General features: G+C 34.8%; 1 protein-coding gene across 4 annotated transcripts in view; it reads left to right on the plus strand.

Moving 5' to 3' along the window:
* Nucleotides 1-23,470, plus strand: part of epha6 (eph receptor A6) — a 237,470-nt gene that overhangs the window by 15,355 nt on the left and 198,645 nt on the right. For all 4 annotated transcript variants that reach the window (XR_015476684.1, XM_087237326.1, XM_087237327.1 and 1 more), the window contains exon 2: nt 19,856-19,920. Coding sequence is in view for 3 of the 4 variants with exons in the window: in XM_087237326.1 (XP_087093452.1) it covers nt 19,856-19,920 (65 nt within the window). In the remaining variant the exon portion in view is untranslated. The remainder of the gene's footprint in view (nt 1-19,855; nt 19,921-23,470) is intronic.

A 23,470-nucleotide genomic window follows, 5' to 3' on the forward strand; every position in this document is an offset into this window, starting at 1 on the left:
TCATAAATAATAACTGATAAATAATAACCAGGCACTTTGTATTTTATAATTTGTCTTAAATATTATTTTAAATAAATAAATGAATAAATGAAAACATAAATAAATAATCAAATAAATAAATAAATAAATCAGCAAAAATAAATAAATAAATAAATAAATAAATAAATAAATAAATAAATAAATAAATAAATAAATACAATGAACATATCAGATTGTTAGGAAATTGTATCGTTAAACCAGTATCATGATTCATATCACATCATGAATTAAGTTGAACCGTTACATCCCTAATTAAAATCTATATTAGCAGTTTTAGTTTCCAGAAATCCTGTCAGATCAGGATATGAAAATGCTTTGATTTATAGCCTTAATCACTTTTCATGGCCATGATTATTTAAGTACAAATGGCAGCAGCTACACCATGCTATCTGGATTCATTCCCCCTTGACTGAAGATCAATGACCAATCAATATTACATCATTGCTACCAAAAGCAAAAAAAATAAAAAAATAAAAAAATTGACAAGCATCCCAATCTTTTCATATCCCAGAATGCTTTTCTCATCAGTGCCACAGCAGGTTGAGTACACCATTGTCTCTATCAACATGAAAGCCACCCAGCTGAGACTCACAACAGGAGTGACATTTCATCTAACATTGCACTCTCTGTGTTTGATGTAGCAAACTAATTTTCCCTTTGAAGATACAAATTTAAAAATAATTTCAAATATTATTTTCTTATTTAGAAATGGCAAAACACACAGTGCTACTGGTTTATTATGATTCTCGAACTAATGGCTAATTAAATGATTCTTTTTAGTGATGGCATAAAACTTTCAACCTAATATGAATTAGTGGAATAATTTTTTATTTTTATTTTTTTCATAACTTCACAAATATGTTAATGGAACTTCTAAGGAAACTAAAACTGATAAAAGGCTAGAGTATTTATTATTTACTATTTGCATCCCTACTTGTACCTACATTTGACCATTTGCAAATACCTTTCACTGATACTGTGATCCAAATGATAAATAGAGAAGCCTCATTTACAGTTCTACAAGAAACCTTAGATGTCTTTAAATCCTTGAGTCTTTGGTAGTCTTGAAGATCTCCTTCAATGTAGATGGAAAATATCTAAAAGCTGCACTTTTTTTATGTGTGTGGCTAGTAAAAGCTGTGGAGTAAAATGGTTTGTGATATTGATACTGCATAGATTCTAAGATTTTCAAAATACATTGCTATATTTTATCTAGAATTATTTATGAGCTTAGTTGTGTAACAGCAGATGGCACTGTATGCAGCACAAACAGTGCTTGCATCCAATTCCTTACAAATACCACTTGAACCTAAAATAATCATATATAATTAATAGGGCTGTACGAATCACGGATTACAACCCACGGTTCGGAACATATGTGACCACCAGATTAATAATAGATTTGTTTGTTTTTATTTACTTGTAGATCATTTCCTTGTCAAATATAATGATGACGGAGGAAGTTGTGATAGGTTATTTGGGATGTGGTGGGTTTCTTAGCTTATTAAAGGTGTTTTCTGTCACTGCCTGTTTAGCCTGCATTAATGCATTCATTGTAAGCTGCAAGGGTATTCATTAAAACATTGGGATCTCAACACCCATGCAACATAAATTATACATGATGCAGATTTGCATATGTTTATTAAAATTTTAAATTGCTGCATTCAAATCTCTGTTTGAAAAACGCAATAATCAAGAAAGAGATTCGCTATGAAGTTACAAACAGTCAAATAACACAGAAGTACTGGCATAACAGTTTATAGTTTAGATATAACCACTGATGTTTATGGTAAAGATTAAAATCACTGTGCTTGATGCTCAAAAATGAAAGTTCTAGGCAGCAATTACATAACCAATAGGCATGTTATCAAAAATATGGCACTGAATAGTTCTTTAAAAACAATCTACCAATGACACAAAGTTTTATGAGTGATTAACTGAATCATTTATTGAAAATGAGACTAAAAATAAACATGGGTTGTACAAATAACAATGTCAGATTTATACATTTAGCGTCATCAGCAACAACAGTAACAGTGAGTTTTTCACAGTATATATTTTACAATTTATTTTTATTCAGCTGATTATTTCTTCATTTATTTGTTTTATTTTTTTAATTAAAGCTTCTAAGTTCAGTTTGCTAAAACCAAACGTTTCTTTCAGTACTGTTGTCTTTTCTGATATTTGAATTTTAGATTTAATGTTAGTAGAGCAATGTAAACATTGTAAACTAAACTTGGTAGATTCAAATATTGTAGTGTAAAACATTATGAAACATCAATATGTATGCATTGTCTATTACTATAAAAAGCTTATCTGACGTATAGGTATTATGAAGTAATACAAATATTGTATAGTTTTATACATTATATTTATCTTTTAAAAAATAGCTTAAATTAGCAAGTAAAACACAAGGTGGGCCTACTGGGTAAAAAGGGGTGTTTCTCAGACAGTTTTAGAAGCTGTCATTCATTTATTCTTACCATACCTAAGGTCTTGGTCTTCTGTTTGTCCTCATGGGATCCACGTGGGATAAAAGAACAGCATCTTAACTCTGTCTTTCGTGAAATGCAGTTGCCGTTTAATGAATAGTAAATCACACTCATTCAAAGTAACTGTGCAAAAAAACGTCCGACTGTATTTGCTATTCACTGAAATTTTTTACAGGCTCATCCAGTTCATCAAACTCCATCTTATAAAATTGAAATCAAAAGCGGAATATGTCTGCTCATAGAAGCTGGCATTTCAATGCGCTGCTACATTGAAAACATATGATTCAATTCGTGCCTTCTGATTGGTTCTCTGGATATTTGCTGTCAAAGGCAAGTAGCGTTTAACGGCTTTTGCCAACAAACAGTTATTTCTGAATTCGTTGACGCTGGGATTTGGATGATTAGAAGCAAATCTATTTGTTGATGGTGTACTACATCTAAAGCATTCACTCAATGTCATTATCTCATTTTTGACGAAAGTGGCGTTTAGCGGCTTTTGCATCTGAACTCTTCATTTGTCTCCTCGCATTTTTGGCTGATCTGAAAAATAGTCCGATACATTACAAAAAAAAAAAAATAAATAAATAAATAAATAAAAATGATAATGTGATTTGAACCGTAATATTTGTGATCTGTTACATTACTAATAATAAGTAAAGGCTTTAGCATATTACAAGTGTTCATAGCGAAATGTGTTTACATTAATCATGAAATAATAGGCAAGGCAAGGCAAGGCTGTTTCATACACAGTGGCAATTCAGAGTGCTTTACATAAACAAGAATAAAAAAAGACAAGTATAAAAAAAACAATATAAATGATTAAAAACAGATAAAAACAGATTAAAATGTATTAAAACAGGTTATAAAAGAATAGATAACTTACATGGCTCAGCCGAATGCACAAGCAGTCGAGCTTATAAGCATTTGAGTGTATGGTCAAAAACTTGACTAGAGCATGATCTGCTAAAAAAAAAAAAAAAATAACTTATAATCTATTCAAGAGAAAATAGCTATGCATTTATAATTGAACAGAATTGATTTCTTTGAACTTAATATAAAATATAAAAAAAGAAATATAAAAAAAGTATGGCTTTCAGTTGTAACTTTCTCTACAAGGGCAGCAAGAGAGCCTTCACTGCTCTCCTAAATAAGAAAACGATGGGAAGATGTCTATGGACAAAAGACCTTTCTTTATTCTCTCCAGTTTAGTCCTGATGGCTTTGAGGCGTTTAGTAGACCACAGCTACTGAAAGAGCTTACAGATGGCGATGGATATAGGTTTACTCTTAAACCAAATGCTGTACTATTGATTTTTTACCACAAGGAGTAGCGTCCCTAGATATCAAGCAAAATCCATGCTGAGAAACAATGCTATGTCACCCTGGTAGGCTGTAAACGTGTACAGGGATCCCAGGTTTTGAATGATGGAGCAATGCAGATGATCATTGACAAGCATTAGCATGTTTAGCATCTAGTGTTTCTTGTCTGTCCTGTTTTTCAGCACAAATTTCACTTGATATCTGCATTAAACTACTTGTAGGGTAAATTATAGGAATTATTGCATCAACTGAGAATGACAATTTGGCATTGCATCTATATTTAGTTTTACAATAAATATGAATTATATATATAAAAAAAACACAACTGGTAGCGCCAGCAGCTCACCAGGTGCAACAATTTCACATCAAGCACTGCTCATCCAGTGGCGTAGCGCAAAATGCAGAGGCCCCCCTGCAGGGATCGCTGACGGGGCCCCCTGATGAAGGGGGGGGGGAATACGTCACACGTCAATTTGCATATCACTGGCGTCATCACGTTCTACCGTTTCTGTTTGTTTAACAGCCTATGGTTAATAAAGGGGCATTTATAATTGCACTACACTTTATATAAGCATGTTTATTTAACTAAATTTATTGCTGTTTGAATACAGTATGTCATTATAGATATGTAGTGAATGTGCAGTAATCTCTCATATGTAATAAACTCAGACAAGTTCAGAAACTGTCACTAATATCTGTGATTGTGAACAAGAAAAGAATAAACGCTCCAAATAAATTGTTAAAATAAAGGAGAAATACATCGGTTTGACTGTACAAGGGAAATACCTTCACACTGCCTGTGCTAAATCATTTGTCGTCGGTATGCAGAGGGGTGATCTGCTCTCGGGCTGCAGGTGGGAGAGGCTGCTGTAGAGGACTGACTGGGCCGCCTGTCAGTGCTGTGAGGCGGGGGAGGGGCCGGCGGCATCACACGCAGCTCGTTGAGAAGAGTAGGGACGGTACAGTATGGACAAATGACAGTCTAAAAAAATCTCCAATAACACAAAAAAAGTCGCTAGATTTGTCGCTAAGGGGGTCTGAAAAGTCGCTAAATCTAGTGACAAAGTCGCTAAGTTGGCAACATTGGCGGCAAGCAATCAGAATGAAGTAGTCCACCGCTTGAGAGGTGTTCAGAGAACACAGACCTGTGAACTTTGGTTCCGACCACAGTTGTTCCCAAGAGTTTGATTATTGCGTTCGCCGGTGGATTTTTAATTATTGAAAATCACGACGACGCGGGGCCCCCTAATCACGCGGGGCCCCCCCGCGGTGCGTGCCCTGCGGGCCCGTCCGCTACGCCACTGTGCTCATCTAAAATAATGGGGCCCCGATAGTCCATAGATTTTATTTATGGATTTTTTTTTTTTACACAACATTAATCTTTCATAGGTTTTCTACTTCATATTTCAGCAAAAGAGGTACAATTCCTTATACCCAGGGTTCCTTTTACATTTAAATGTGTCACTTAAAGGGATGCTCTACAAGGATCCACTCATTAACTGAGAGCTTAAAAACACAAGGTGAAACCGAAATCGAGATCTTCTGACATAGCACATCAAAGAAACATCGAAGCTATAGATGCAGCCCAGATACTCAAGGTTTTTTTTCTCCATCTGCCTTTTCTTTTCTTTTCTTTTTATCATTTCTGCCTTTCCATGTGGCCTACTTTAGATTTTTACAGACAGACATAGGCGCGAGCTGCCACTTCTGATGTGTCTCTGTTGATGTCTCACTCTCCACGCTGAAGCGGAGGGAGAGAGACAACAAACATTCAGCAGTTGATTTGGTTTGAAATGAAGCTTGCGGATCTTGTCAACACTAGTTATAAAGAATCAGCTGCAGCAAGACAACCCACTCTGCTTTTCCGAATAAGACCATCAATAATTGTGCCATCTGGAATCCGCCTCACCACTGGCGGCATTAGTCTTGCCAGCCCTATTATCTACTTCAGATTCTGCTCATTTGAATTAGTCATACTGTATTAATTTCAAGTTGTTGTACAGGTTTCAATGAAAGATTCTCGCTTTATTTTTATTGTCAAATTGTTTACTTCACTGACACTTGTTTTTGATTTCTTATTACTTTTAACACATTATTGATGACAGCCTATATGTATTTACAGTATTTGTTTTTCGTGGTTGAAAATAAGGCTTTTCAAAAACATTTTATTAACAGAAAATGGTATTGTTGATACATTCAGGCTTTGAATTTAACATCTACAGTATCAAGTTACCAGATGCTGTGAAAACCAACTCATGCTGGGTAGCACAAATTAACACATTTAATAGTTTGGTGGCTTATGATTCATAAAGCCCCAGAGTAAGTGAAATAAAAGCTCATCACAGCTTTGAAGGGGAAAAAAAAACATTGTTATTATGTTATATGTGCTTTAACATTCAATAATTTAATATATTTAAAGTCTACTTTATATAATTGAATCACTCATTGTATGTCAAGTAAAATGGTCTTTATTAAAGCTGAAATTTAGAATTAGACTATTTAATTATTCACTGTTTGTTAAGGAAACATTTAAACATTTTAAATAAAGAAAACATGAGGCATAAATGGTAGATTAATCTTGCAACACTATTGTGGCTGTCAGTGTTGTGCTAGTTACTGAAAAATAGTAACTAGTCACTACTGTAGTTACTTCATTCAAATAAAAACCTGACACCCAGTAGTTGAACTAGGTATTGCATTCCTGGATATAAACAAATGCAAGGGCAGGTTGCCAGATTGACAGCCAACATGAGTGAGTCTTGAGTCTAAAGGCTAATTTAAACCATAATAAAAATGAAAGCAACAGCATGCAATAGAAGGAATATTTACCATATTAAAAGGAGGTTTTGTCCAAACTAACCAACTAACCAACTCGATTTGATATATTAGAAAAAGCTTCTTGACAGGTTAACAACAGGATACATGACTATGTTCATCACAGGTACACGTCATGGGCTTTATAGAGTGTTAAATGCTAATAATGTGAGTTTGAATGCTATTTTTCATGACATTTATTGCCATACATATAAAACTTACATATAGTACCTTTAATGCCCTTATACCGTCACTTCAGCGCTGCATGGAAAACATACTGTTGATCGACTTCGCTGTTTTAATTAATTTGCATTCTCACCACTAAAATACAAGACATTCATTCATTCATATTCTTTTTGGCTTAGTCCCTTTTCTAATCTGGGTTCGCCACAGTGGAATGAACCACCAACTTATCCAGCATATGTTTTAAGCAGCGGATGCCCTTCCAGCTGCAACCCATCACTGGGAAACACTCATACACTCCCATTCACACACATACACTACGAACAATTTTAGCTTACCCAATTCACCTGTACCGGATGTCTTTGGACTTGTGGGGGAAACCGGAGCACCCGGAGGAAACCCACACGAACATGGGGAGAACAAACTCCACACAGAAATGCCAACTGACCCAGCTGAGGCTCGAACCAGCCACCTTCTTGCTGTGAGGCGACAGCACTACCTACTGCGTTACAGCAACGCCTAAAACACGAGACAAACTTAAACAAAAAATCATTTTTAAGCACTAATTTATTTAAGTTAAGTTTAACCCTTAAACATTTTCCTTCACATCTTGAGTATAAAAACGAGCAACAATATACAACAAACACAAAATCTTTATGAAATAAATAAATGAAAGTAATCTGAGTTATCATTTGGTGAAACTCAGCACCAAAGAAGCTGCTATTATAGACAACCATATATTTTATGCATGTAATATATATTATGGGGCGATGCGGTGTTACAGTGGGTAGCACATTCACCTCACAGCAAGAAGGTCGCTGGTTCGAGCCTCGGCTGTGTCAGTTGGCGTTTCTGTGTGGAAGTTTGCATGTTCTTCACATGTTCATGTGGGTTTCCTCCGGGTGCTCCCTTTTTCCCTACAAACATATAAAACATGTATGTAGAACATATGCTATAATAGTTGGCGGTTCATTCCGCTGTGGCCACCCCTGATTAATAAAGGACTAAGCTGAAGTAAAATGAATGAATAATGCTTTAAAACTCTTCATCCGTGTCAATGTGTTAAGTTATTTTGCCTGATTTAGAAAACAAATTAATAAGAATTTGTAGATATTTATTCTTGAAAACAAGATAAAAAAAATATATTTACTGCGTGGAAATGTCGTGGAGAACTTTCACAATGTGTGTGTTCTTCAAATAAAGCAAAAGTTGTGTCTGGGACCAACCAGCACCCTGGCTGTCAACCAGTGATCTGAAAAATACCAGTAAATTACTTATTAAAGCTTTTCATGATTGACCTTTCAGTTAATTGTGCAGTATTAAGTATGAATACACACCCACCCACCCTCCCACAAAAACATTAAACAAAAAACACATATGCCCATGTCTACAATGCAATAATCACATGCTTTATCGCTGTCAAATCTGGGAAAAGCAGGTTTAGGTTTTCAGGGCAATTTACTAGCAATTAACACGTCCATCATTGAGGCTTTGGATGTTTGTGTTATAGGAAAGCCAGATAATGAATATGCCTCTGGTTTCATTGCAGTCGCCTGCAGGATCATATGACCACTGTTGTGGAGGGTATGAGAAACAATTGCCATGTGTCTGTAAATAAAATGCATCCTGTAGCTCCCTCACCCACAACCTTATTTAATAGAGTGTAAATCAATATGTCATTAATTGTTATTTTTTTATTACACTTTCCATCAAAAGACATACAGGGTTACACGGTGGCTCAATGGTTAGCACTGCCATCTCACACAAAAAGGTTGCAAGTTCAAGTCCTAGCTGGGCCAGTTGTCATTTCTTTGTGGAGTTTGCATGCTCTTCCAAGTTCGTGTGTGTTTCCTCCAGGTGCTCCGGTTTACCACACGGTCCAATAACATGCGCTATAAGTGAATTGAATAAACTAGATTGTTCGTAGTGTGTGAATAAATGGGTGTTTCCCAATATTGGGTTGCGGCGAAAAAGGCATCTGGTGTGTAAAACATATGCTGGAAAAGTAGGCAGTTCCTACCTGTGAAATAGAGACTAACTTAAAGAAAAATCAATGAATGACGAGACATAACTAAAAAAAAGTACAAATTCACACTGGTGTATAAGAACTATTCAAACATGAAAACAACTTTTTTTTTTTTTTTTAATATAAACGTCAATAGGTAATTATGAAACTCACCTACTAACTCCTTGTTTCCAACCACTTACCCTGTAATGAGTTGAGGACAACAAAGGTGAGGATCCACATTCAGCTTTATTAAACAGAGTAGTCAGACAGGCAATGGTCAAAACAGGAGCAAACTGGAGCATACAGGTAATCCAAAGCATAGTCAGAAGACTAGGCGACTAGTCAGGAGAGAGGGCAAAACAACATAAAACATCAAACAAATCAAAGGTCAAAAACACGTCAAGGCAAGACAAGGAAAATTCTTCGGTAACGCTTACAGATCACAAGACTCAGTAAAGTTTGTGTGTGTGTGTGTGTGTGTGTGTGTGTGTGTGATGCATTTATCGTCCTGTCAATCAGTCTATCATGAGCTTACAGCTGTGTGTGTAATCAGGGGGATATCAGAAACTGGTGTGTGAGTGCGAAGACTTCTGGTAGTTGTATTACATTTAGTGGCATATGTGTAGTTTTCCAGCGATCTGCACCCGCTGGATTGCTGATGATTGTGACACACTTACTTAAATTAATTTGTGTAAATTAGCCATAGAATGTGATCTGATCATTAAAAACTATAGGTTAGTAAAAAAGTAAAAGGTGTAAAGAGAAAAAAAAAGAAGAAAATATACATGTGACACAAAATAAATGTAACGTTTATGCATGTTTTAACCCAGGGCAGCGTGGTGGTGCAGTAGGTAGTGCTGTCACCTCAAAGCAAGAAGGACGCTGGTTCAAGCCTCGGCTGGGTTAGTTGGCATTTCTGTGTGGAGTTTGCATGTTCTCCCCATGTTTGTTTGGGTTTCCACCAAGTGCTCTGGTTCCCCCACAGTCCAAATAAATGCGGTACATATGAATTGGGAAAGCTAAATTGTCTGTAGTGTATGTGTGTAAATTAATGTTTAAGGATGTTTCCAGTGATGGGTTGCAGTTGGAAGGGCATCCGCTGCGTTGGCGGTTCATTTAGCTGTGGCGACCCCTTAGATTAGTAAAGAGATCAAGCTGAAAAGAAAATGAATGAATGAATTTTTAACCTGTTTATACTGTAATGCATTCAAGTCTGTATTACGAAATCAAATGTTCATTTTTTTGGCTCAGAGGTAACTTTAGGTTTCAAAATACCTTTTACTAAATGATATCTGAAGTTATTTTGTATAAACAATAAGTTATTTCCCCCATATTTCACACACCTTTAAAACTGAATTTAAATTTTATTGAATAGCATCATATGTTTGGCTACTGTGTGCAGACAATACTATCATAAATCATGTCATAAACACTGATTACTTTAATTATCTGTAAGTCCATGCAAATAAAATTATTTTATTGTCATTTATTGTCTTTGATTTTATCTTTTGGACTGTTTTTGAGAATGTGCACACACATGCACACACACATTTTTATATTGTTTAATAAAAGAATCCTGTCATTAATACAGCACTGTATACATTATATGTATAAGGTTGGAGTTACATTATGAATTAAATATTCCATTAATGCGCACAGTGGCTCAGTGGTTAGCACTGTTGCCTCACAGCAAGAAGATTGCTGCTTCGAGCCCCGGCTGAGTCCGTAGGCATTTCTGTGTGGAGTTTGCATGTTCTCCCCTTGTTCATGCGGGATTTTCTTCGGGAGCTTCGGTTTCACCCAGTACAAAGACATGCACTATAGGCGAATTGAATAATCTAAATTGGGTGTACTGTATGTGTGTGAATGCAAGAGTGTATGGGTGTTTCCCAGTGCTGGAAGGGCACTTGCTGTGCAAAACATATGCTGGATAAGTTGGCGGTTAATTTCACTGTTGTGATTCCTAATAAACAAAGGGACTAAGCCAAAGGAAAACAAATAAATGAAGACATCCAATGCATCACAGGTAGTTGCCTTTTATAGGTCAAATAATTGGCTTTGAGAAAGACTCTTGTTTTTTCTTGTTTTTTTTTATAATTATTTTCCAGCACGGAGACCAATTCACTTTGTATCATAGACTGGCTTTAGACCTTATCTAGTAAATATCTCTTAATAAAGTATTGCAAATTGATCACTCCATCCCAGTATGCTTGCAGACATGTTTAATCTCCCTTCAATGTCAGGCAGAAAAGTGAGTGCGGAAATTTGGCGATAATTTGACTGGAGACAGAGACACTGGGTCTAGACTGAGGTGTAATGCAATTTACTACGAGTGGCCAAAGTGCCTAACCCTCTAATTCACATTTTTTTTTTCTGTTTGGGTGTGTTAGTAGCCCCAGATCCATCACTTCCAGGCAGAATTATCAGGCGTTGTCAAGCAAATTTGATCAGGGCGAACAGTAGTGCTCAGCCTGTCTGCAGAATCTCCACAGACAGGCACTCATCGAGGATCATTGCGTTAACTCTTTGACAACACATAGACGGATAAGCTGATTATTAGCTCAGTATTACAACACATATTCAGAAGCTGTCTTCTTACACACAGACCGCTGTGCTGAGTGAGAATAATGACCACTCGACACAGGCCAAAATTCAACACCCATGCTCACTGCTGAAGTTTATTCAACCAGAAATAAAGACTACTTTTCTACATTTAAATACAGAACTGAGGCCAAGTAGAGCGAACGACACATACCAAGACATGAGTTTATTACATCTGTTTTATTGATAGACGTTGTAATTAAGTCCTGGTGCAGAGACAAAGGAAATTGTGCATTCATTGTATCCAACTGGCATATGTGGGTGTACGAATGATTTTATTTATTTATTTATTTTTATTTGAGTACCAGTTGAATCACCTGCTGGGGGCAGTGGATGTGACTAGCGGAAATCTTATTAGCATGCAGGCTCAATGCGGTGCGTACATTTATGATTGGCGGCGGATAGTTTAATTTGTTTATTCCTCTGCTGTGGCTTTTGTCGAAGTATCCTCTGCTTCTGTTAATGATGTCAAACACAGGGGATCCATTAAGAGCTGTATTGCTTGATTGTTGGCACTTTAATCTTGTAAGTCTGCTCTTTTTGTGTAACTGTTTAATTGCATTAAGGCAAGGCGGCATCATCAGCTTGATTGGGATTTGGGATTTTTAAAGCTGCTTATTAGTTTTGCTGAAAATACTGACATACTGTATACTCATGTGGTTCTGAATATGTTGTGATTTTATTCTGTGTAATGTTAAAAAGGGAGTTTATTTTGACTTTGTGGTTTGATATAAGTCATTTTGCAACATTGACTAAAAGCTTTTTTAGTATGTAACTATAGTTTCAGTGAGGTTGTGTATAGATTTATATTGTATTGCCAATTCTATAACTTGTGATACAAAATTGTTTTAAACAACACTCATATTATTGTATATATATATATATATATATATATATATATATATATATATATATATATATATATATATATATATATATATATATATATATATTCACCCTTTAAGGTCAATTATTTCAACATAACAGCATAAAAGTGCAAATTAGAACTCAGCCAAAATGAAAATTTAACCCAAATACCTCAGCTTAGAAATTAACAAGACACATATACATGCTAAATACCTGTTAACTTTTTTATATTGTTACAAGATTGTTAGTTAGCCCTTTAAAATAAACAACAATCATTACTGGAGAATTATTCAGTGACATACATTTATGATGGTTAGTTTTCGCCACCTAACAGTGTAATTGCTAAAACCTTCATTTAAACCGATAAGCTGCTTTGATTTTTATCTTTACCATAAACATTATAAATATTAAATACAGTTATCCCAATATTTCTGTGACTATTTTATTGTTTGTAACTTCTGAATTATAGTATTGTTTAAATATATTTTAGGGCTGGTATTTTATATATATATATATATATATATATATATATATATATATATATATATATATATATATATATATATATATATATATATATATTTTTTTATTTATTTTTTTTTTTTTTTGCACAATAGTGCACTGTTTAAAAAAACGAAGAAAAAAAAACTCAATTTACAGTTTTTCTTATCAAAATTCTTTATTTATTTAATTAAAATTCTGAAAAAAAAATGCTGAAAAAAGGTGTAGAACCTCCCCTTGATACCAATGAGAGAATGGATTACTCTATACTAATTCCATTTCTGTTTAGTTCAGTTCTGACTTAAGGTAATCAAAAAACGCTGTTTTGAGCCTAAACTTCAAAATTAATGTATGAATAAACAGTTTGTAAACACAACTACATCTTATATTGAACAATTTATTGAACAATTTATTTTTTATTTTTATAGTAGAACAGTTTCTCAAGCAGTTTGTGATGCATTTTGGAAACGAGGAGATGAGCCCCTGTTCTTCAGAAACCTGTTCTCAACAACCTAGTATTATTTTCAAATGAGCCATTTTAATCTAGATAATAATAATAATAATAATAATAATAATAGTAATAATAATAATAATCTAAACCAAATACACAAGCCACCTCCTACAAAATTGCCTATAGTTCAGTCTAAAAAGACGCACAAAATCACTGAGAAATTAATACTTCATAAGGTTTAACTACTGATGACAGAACACCTACAAAGTAAAGGCTATTTCACGGCCCATTCATCATTGCCAGTGATTTGATTGAGGATTTTTCTGCTTTTCTGCAAACTTGCAGCTAAAAGAGCCACTGCAGATGAATTGTTTAAACGCACTAAAACTTCTTTGAGGCTGATCAGTAATGAGAGGAATGTGTGTGGATGTGCACAGAAGGAGCTCAGGCAATGGCTGGTAAATGAGAATGGCAGCAAAGCATTAGTCAAGTGCGTTTTCCTGAACGTTCACGGACACACTGTATGATACATTGTGAAGCGCTAGCACCTAAACAGATGAGTCCCAAACTGAACCATGTGATGATAGAAATTATCACCACAAATAAACTACATCAAAACAAGGCAGATTATTTTTTTTTACACTCTACCTAAGTAAATGGGATCTGATCAGACAGCTGTTTTGTTTTCCAGTTGGCTGTCTCACGGGAAAGTTTAATCAAGGATGTTTGAATTATGGGATCAACTTGCATGTAAGTTTCATAAGAACAACTTTCTTATGAAACTTTTCTGTCTCACTGAACTAAATTTGTAGATGCTGGGCATTGGTGCAAACATTCAACTATTCCCGATCTGACATATAAAATCACATAATTCAAAAGCAAAGATGTGTCAGCAGAAGGTAAATAATAGATGTCAGGCTCATCTAAGAGCATGAAATCATTTATCAAGGTCAACAAACTGAAGAACATGTATGGCAAATCATATCTCTTCTCTATGAAAATATTTCCAGAGGTATTTCCCAGTGTAGGATATGCAAAATATGACTAGATTCGAGAGCAACAATTTACCACAGCGGAGCAGGAACAATCAACAATCAACAATCAACCTCTGACTTAAAAAAAAATAGTTGTGTTTCCACTGCTATATGTGTTTATGTGTAATGTTTTTTTCTTTTATTTTTTTTTCTTGTCAGGGTTTTATCAGGGCCAACAGTCAGAGTTTACAGGAATTAGGAGATTTACCTGAATCAGGAGATTTACCTGAGTATCAAGTAATTTCCCATGTGTTCACAATAGACTATTATGGTGTTTTTTTTCATACCATGGTATAAATTAAGATTTATGCATCACCTGAAAGCTGAATAAATCTTTTCATTAATGTATACTTTTTTATTATATGGCAATTTAGATACAACTATTTAAAATCTGAGGGTTTAAAAAATCCAAATACTGAGAAAATTGCCTTCTTAAATTCCCAAATAAAGTGCTTAGTAATGCATATTACAATCAAAAATGAGTTTTGACTTAACATAGAAAATGTACTGTTTGTTTTCCAGAACCTGTTCGCCTTTGGACTTTGGAGCTCTAATAAAGATTATAGCTTATAGCTTATTCCTGCAATTGCAAGTAAAGGGAAGCATTGAAACAACAACGGAATAAGTTTCAGTTTTTGTTTATTTATTTATTTATTTTATTTTTTATTTTATTTATTTTTTATTTATTTATTTATTTATTTATTTATTTATTTATTTATTTATTTATTTATTTATTTAGTTATTTATTTATTTATTTTGCTTTTTAAGATAATGATGAATGGCATTCTCTGAAGTGTGTTGATAACACAGATTATTAAATACTGTTTTTATTGTAAATGATTAAATTTACAATCAGGGATTAACGTTAAACCTTTTTAATCACCAATCCCTGTGGCAGTTTTCTAACATTACTAGCCACTTGCCATTTTCACTAGCCACAATTTTGTTGTTGGGAGAATATATTTTATATGTATAAAATTTCACTTTGGCATGATGAGAAACTGACTTGATTTAAATTTTGTGTAATTTACACATGCTTCCTTATTCTTTTCACTTTTTTTATGTTGTGTATTACCTTGCTCAATGAGCATGAGCAAATGGGTTGTGGCTTCATAGTGTAATTGCAATTAGTTTTTATTGTTTTTATGTCTTTTCAGGGCTCAACATTAAGGATTTACAATTTTTTTTTTTCTCTAGCCACATGCTCAAAAAATAAATAAATAAATAAATAAAATAAATAAATAAATTACAACAATAATAATAATAATAATAATAATAATAATAATAATAATAATAACAACAACAACAACAACAACAACAACAACAATTTTTAGCCCAAAACAACTGTAAGCAAAAGAAAGCAGGTGAAAAACATACCATGTGTGATAATAATCGCATTAATAAAAAAGATAATCGCATGAAATTTTAAAGCAAAAGCAACAAGCTGTTTAAGTTTCACCGCCAGGCCACTGGTATGACAGTGGCAACGCAGCTTGATTTTTGGAAAAATGGTGATTAAATATGTCAGTAGCAACTGTTCAGATTCAAACATACTGTCAAGTATTTTTTTGTAATGCAGCAGTGACCTCCATTTTATTGGAATTTGATTCACCATTGTCACTCATGTAAAGCACTGAATTGAGTGTTTATAGCTCATTATTAATGGGAGAGTTCACACACAAATTAGTATTATCTCAATATTTAATCACCCTCTGCTTGATCCATCATGTAGCTATAACTCATTATTATACAGCATAGATTGTGTTATTTCCTTATACACACATTTACAGAATATGCTTGTTTATAAATAATTATAAGCAAAATTATAATTCATTATGAGCTTGGGCTTCATAGAAAGTGTTACTGTGTTTTATTCTTCTGTTGAACACAAATGGAAGAAGTTTTGAAGAATGCTGGAAAGTACTACACTGAAAACCCTAATGTTGTCTTTACTCAAGCAAATGCTGGATTAAGATTGTCTAGGGGGTCGAATCAAGATTGCGATCTTTTTACGATTAATTGTGTAGCTCTAATATATATATATATATATATATATATATATATATATATATATATATATATATATATATATATATATATATATATATATATATAAAGAAATTAAATGTCTTTCACTTCTTTTGTTGTTTTAAAAAAAAATGCTTTTCTAATGGAACTACCGGGCAGTAGAGGGCGCTGGTCAGACACCTGGAATGTATAATAGGTGAGTGGGTAAACGAAGAAGAGATTCAGTTGTGGTAAAGCAGGCGTGTCAAACTCAATCCCTGGAGGGCCGAAGCCCTGCACAGTTTAGTTCCAACCCTGCTCCAACACACTTACCTGTAGGTTTCAAACAAGCCTGAAGGACTCAATTAGTTTGATCAGGTGTGTTTAATTAGGGTTGGAACTAAACTGTGCAGAGCTGTGGCCCTTTTGGAACTGAGTTTGACACCTTTGTGGTAGAGGGAAGCATGAGCTGCGTTCGAAACCACATACTTTCATACTATATAGTACGCTAAAATCAGTATGCGAGCCAAGTAGTATGTCCGAATTCATAGAATTCGAAAAATCAGTCTGCGAGAAGTACCCGGATGACTTACTACTTCCGGCAAGATTCTGGAGTGCCCATCCCATGCACGCTGCGCTATCCCATAATGCCCCGCGAGATAATACATGAATGGAAGTGTGGCGACGCAACTGACGCAGGTAGGTCACGTGATTATGACAAAATGGCAGATGTAATACGTCCGAACTTCATTCATACTTTTCACAATTATACTGTATAGAACGTACTTTTCTAACGGCCGAGTAGTACGTTTAGATTCAAATGCAGTACCTACTGAGTAGTAGGCTTTTTACGGACGCAGCCATGGTTTCTTGGAGCCTCTTCAAACTGTTTGTATTGTGAAGTTCTAGTTGGGAAACCTTGCGTTTTAAGCTCAGCCTAAGGACTTTCTTTATTGTCCAGATAACTGAATGTTTGGAAAATGTATTGGTATGCTGTCTTAATAAGATTTGACGTTTTGGATACTATCATTACAATATATATATATATATATATATATATATATATATATATATATATATATATATATATATATATATATATATATATATATATATATTTTTTTTTTTTTTTAATGCTTAACTTAAGGAAAAGACGATTATCCAACAGCTAAGACATTTTTTTTTTTATATGTTTATTTATTTATTTTTTTGTGTTTTGAGAGAAGTTTCAAAGATGTTGGGGGTTTCTTAACTTTATTTTGAGTACATTATTCTTTAATTCAACATATTTTCCATCTAAGAAATAAAATATATATGCTTGGGGAAAAAAAGCTTAAAAAGAGCCTAAAACGCAAGGTTTCCCAACTGGGAGTTCACAATACAAACAGTTTGAAGTAGCTCCAAGAAACCATAGCTGCGTCCCAAATGGCACACCATACACTATGCACTCATGCACTGTGTACTTATGCACTTACACACTCAACAGAATAGTATATGTATGTAGTGTTGTCCCAAATGGCACTCTAATGTTTTTTACTAAGCAGAAATTCAAACCGTTTCCCTAATGACGTTTGACGGTTGCCAAAGAAGAATTAAAATAATTATCAAATAATACCTGCCGTGAGTATAACCGCATTCACCATCAGAAGGCGCTATAATCACTCTTGTAGGAGAATTTTGCTTTGACAATCCAAAATAAAGTGACAATCCAACATGTGCCCCCAATAGCTCCACCCCTTCCGCTACGTAAGCAAACCTGTAGTCGTTGAGTGCAAGTGTTCATCATTCCACACTTCATTTTACCGGCTGAATGAGTGCATCATTCGGGTTAAAGTGCACTTATTATTTTTAGAGTTTTCAGTATGAACACACTACTTACACTATTTATACTACAAAATGGCATAGAATAGTGCATGAGTTTGCGAATTGGGACGAATATCATGCTTCCCTCTACCACAACTGAATCTCTTCTTCGTTCACCCATTCACCTATTATACATTCCACTTGTCTGACCAGCGCCCTCTAGTGAATGTTGATAAAAGCCAAACTCCATCCTGGACGTCCATTGCCCTGCAGAGCTTCAACTTGTGCTAGACCTTCATTAGCTGGTTCAGGTTTGCTTGTGTAGGGTAGGAACTAAACTCTAAAACAGAGGTGTTCAGTCCTGCTCTGGGGGAAACAGGTTTAGGTCCTACTGTTTAGCTCCTAACGTGCCAACACACACAGTAAGGCTTTGGCAGTTGGTTCAAGTGTTTTTAACTATGGAGCTGAACTCTGTTGAAATCTAGCTCTTCAGGAACAAGTTTATACATGGTCAGAGTTACCTCTAGCATAAATTTTCATCAAGATCAGGCCCATAGCCAGCATGGTAAAAGAGGTAGTTCTTTTTTTTTTTTTTTCAAAAAGTGGACTTTTCTTGCATTATTTTTTATTTAAATATGAGGTTTAAATATTGCATTTTAGTGTTATTTTAAGAACTATTTTATGAATAAAAACTGTAGTCTATTGTTATTTATTGAGCAAACTAGCCAGCATAACTTTCCTTTTTGTTGGATTTAACCATTTGAATAGTCAAAAAATGATAATAATTAATATTTTTCTAGCCTCTCTTCTAAAATAGTATATTTGAAAATTTATAGATGACAACAATAGCCTAATTAGTATTAAAATTACATTTAATCTGCAATATATCCTTGCTGCAGCCCGCATCTGGATGATGTAGGCGATCATCAACTAACTAGGCGAACCTTGGACCATCCACCAAGGTAATGCCCATGCTACTGTGAAAGTTGGGTTTAGAGTAGGGAGAGGTGTAGGCGATCGTCATCTATGTTCTGGACCTTGTACCACCTTCTAAGGTAGCGCCCATGCTACTGTGACAGTTGGGTTTAGGGTAAGGGGATGTGTAGGTGATCGTCAACTACGAAGCGGACCTGATCAACTAAGTCATCAAGCTGGGGGGCTGCTGTGAGGACTGTCTCCTAATATGGGCCATTTCTGGTGCTTCACACCTTTTTATTGGTCATTTTCTATTATAAGAAAAAGGGCCAGCATTTAGTTCTAAAATGTTTGCGCTATTTAACAACAATAAAGTAGTTAAGCAGCAAAATATGATTTCACCTGCCACAGATAGTATGTTTTCTTTCACAGCTGGATGCTAGACTCATGAAAATAATTGTTTGCAATGGCCAAAACTGATTAGCTGAAGTCACACTGAAGCAAAATCCAACAGAGGATTCTGCTTGGTCTTAAAGCCTTTTTCGACAGGTTATTTTCACAATTTATGATGACATAGTCAAAATAAGACAAATGAGCTCATGTATGGGACAAATTCTGGACCATTGTCTGTGAGGGTTGAATCTTTCGAACCAGCCAAACCCCCCTGGTTACAGGCCTAGAGATAGAGAGACAGTGTAATCGTCAAGGTTTAAGGATGTTAAAACATTAAGATTTTTTTTAATTCAGATGTTTCTAGGTGTTGAGTATGGTGCTCATGTCCTTATTTGTGACACTATTTGTCATCTTTTTTTTCTCTTTAGTGGTTCTTTTGGACACAACTGCTGTACTGGGAGAGCTAAGCTGGAAGACCTACCCAATAAATGGGGTAAGTAATGTTTCCCATTGGATCTTACACCTAATTTGCAGTATGTACAGTGCATAGGATACCACAGCTAAGAAAATGAATTGATGTAAAGCTCCTTTGAATGAATTGTTCATTCTAAGAATATTTATCCCAGGTCAATCCAACCCACACAAACTGACATGGAAAAAAATAACAAGTTAGTTATAATGAAATGCATTTAAAGCAGGTCACTGAGACGACACTAGTGATCCAGAATGTATGCAGAGAGTTTCTTAAAGGGTAATTATTAACACAGGTCTTAATAATTCAATTTCACCTCCTTTCATTCCTGTGAACACCATCGAGAGAATTTCCAAGACATTAAAACCAGTCAAAAGGCTAGAAGCAATTTGAATGAAGCAACCAAGTGTGATCTCACAGCCCAGAAGAGCTTCTAATAGAAGAGCTGCTATTATTAAATCAATTCCATGAAAGAGAACGGCGTGGAGAATGCTCGATCATTGCCCTTTTTCTAAAGCTGACTATAAATACCTGTCCTGGGGCCTCATGTATTAAAGTTTACATAGATTTCATCCCCTTGAAAAATAGATACTGACTGGATATAATACTAAATGGGTATCACTGATAACATCTGTGTCTGGAAGAGTTTGTACAGCATGTACCCCTACATGTAAACATTAACCTAAATTAAATTTGACCCTTTTTGATGGTTAAGATTACATGTGATCATATAGCCCGCTTAGGGCTGGGTCGATAGATGATGCCATCATCCATCGCCGATTAACGATAAACATCATGATGTTTGTCGATGCCATTACAATGACACAGATCACTCTGCCTATTCATGCCTAAGATCTTCAGAAAAAGCAATTGACAGGTGGTAATTTTTGTGCAACTTATCTTAATTTATTTATGATATGGTTATTGGTTAAACCAAGACAGTGCGGGTCAGGTAGTTGAAACGGTAGGCTACAAACAATTAGTTAGTTCTGAATTAATTAATCATTTGTAAATAATTAATTTCCTGCCATTTTTGACAATGATGCCATCATCTATCTCAGTGTTTTACATTGGACATTCTACGATGCCAAATTGGACGACATCGCCCAACCCTATTCCCCCTATGGCTGGGACTGAGCCAGAAAAAGATGTGCTATGAATCACAATTTATCAGTGTTGTCAAACAAATAGCATTTTTTTTAGGTTTCAAACTTTTAAATACACATTACTAGCACAACGTAACATTGATAGTTTGTAAAATTCATGTTGACGTCCAGAGTTGGTTGAAACACGTTCCACTGTAATCCACTGAATTCTAAGTACATTTTTACATTTTTTTTAATGCAACGAATTACATTTTAAATTTGTGTAATTTGATTTCAACTACTAAAGTCAATGTAATTGCATTACTTACGTTAAAAATATAGTTTTGAAAAGAAAAAAAAATTCTTTTAAATAAACATTTTCCTCTGTAATGTCAGTTAATAAGCATGCACTTTTAAATTGCTGGAGAACGCTAGCTGAAATAGCTGCTGACGAGAGTGGTTGCTTCTTCAAGTGGAAATACAGACATTATTTTCATTCCATTGAGCGTAAAAAAAACTAAATATTGCTGTGAAACGCAGTCTATGAACATTTGACTGCTTTTAACCGGGACCAGCAACTTGTTCAAGCACTTAAATAGAAAGCATTCTATGACAAACCTTATCACCAAAGAGGACACGAGCACCCACAAACACATAGGTTCAACTCAGCCTAAGCAGGCTTAATTTATTTTTTGTGCAGGATCCTGAGTGACTAAATTTTCTGTATGTGAAGAGAAGTTTAGCTGCTTATGAGGCCGTTCACATTTTGCGCTTCTGTATGCGCATGTTCTTTATTTCACACAACAAAAACTGCGATCAACGTCATGCTTTGTATGGAATACTGTATACACATTTCAGTAGACTATTTACCTCAGACAAACACAGAACACTTAAACACTGCAGTGCTTTTGCATATTATGGATGTAAATGATTACAGGTATCCAGTTTTCTTCCTGTCTTCTTTTGTGTTAAAAAAGGCAAACAAGTTTGGAACAAGTGAATGATGAGAGAATTGTAAGTTTTGGACTTTGGTAAAGAACTCTTTAAGTCTTTTGAATATGTCAAGCTGCTGTGGTCGACCCATTGTAATGTTTACCTGAAAGAGCTACAGCTTATTTTGTATTTTTTTAATGGTATATTTTATATGTTTTAAAAGTAACTTCAAAGTAAAGCAATTAGTAATCTGATTACTTTTTACGTAAAGTAATTAGTAATGTAATCCAATTACAATTTTCATGTAGTAGTCAGTAATTTGTAATCTGTTACTTTTTAAAAGTAACTTACCCAACACTGTTAATGTCTATGGAGACTTTAATATTAATTAATTTTAAACATAACTAGACAGTTATTCACCACAGATACACACTGTTAAGGTTACTGAAACATTTACTCTATTCTTTACTCCCAATTAAACAGCCACTTTCATGTATTTTGGGAAAAGTTAGGTGAAGTAAGTATTGTATTGTCAAGTATGCTTACTTATAGTCGAAATTGGTCCTGTTTTTGACCCATTCAGGTGCAAACGCACACACCCACACACCCACCCACACACACACCTGCCCACACACACACACACACACACACACACACACACACACACACACACACACACACACACACACACACACATACAAGTGAGAACTAAGAGAACACACATGCACACTTACACATGGAGTATCTATTGCTTCCAGAGTCCAGCTGATTATCGAAAATGCAACATTTTGTATACAAGTGGAACTACCTAAGCATTAGGTCACAACTGACCCTAATTAATTATTCAATTAATTCAGTGAATTATTTAAAATTATGCATAAATCACCTGGGCTCATGCAGAGGAACTTACATGTAGAAGGTTAAAAGTTAATTTCCTTGGCATGGGTAATCGCAGCTGAGATGATATACAGCCAAATTGGACTGATACTCATTTGGTAATGCATTTATACAACAGTTCAGTTACTTCTTAATACATCCATGAATTCCCAAACTAAGCCCATAAATGCTGAAGCAAAGCAAAAGTTACAGTATGTGCATTTTGTAAGAAAGAGAAGCAGATTGAGGCAGTGCTTAGTACCTTCATTTCTGTATTCATGTTTTACAGTCAAGGTGCTGTATGTATGTTTTTGACTCTTAAAGCATAAAAATACCATAATTTGTTTGTAGATATTTAAGAAACATGCCAACTGAACACTCTTGTTTATCTGAAAAAACAATGCTGAAGACAGATAATTTGCTTTGAAAATGTGAGTTAGGTGTCGGAACGTCTGTCTTTGTTAAGTTTTTTTTAACCCACCTTATGCCACTTTAGTCAATTATATTTCAGCACCCCGGGTTGTCTTGGTGGAAAACCGTGCATTTCATTAATGAATTCAAAAAGACTATGAAAACATCCGTGACCAAAATGTGACCTCCGGTGGACTGTAGCAGACTCGGAAATGAGATGCAGATTTGTTACACTTGAGCAAATAATATAAATATTATAAGCGTAA

This window comes from Danio rerio, chromosome 1, assembly GCF_052040795.2.
Source record: "Danio rerio strain M-AB ecotype USA chromosome 1, GRCz13ab, whole genome shotgun sequence".
Lineage (NCBI taxonomy): Eukaryota > Metazoa > Chordata > Actinopteri > Cypriniformes > Danionidae > Danio > Danio rerio.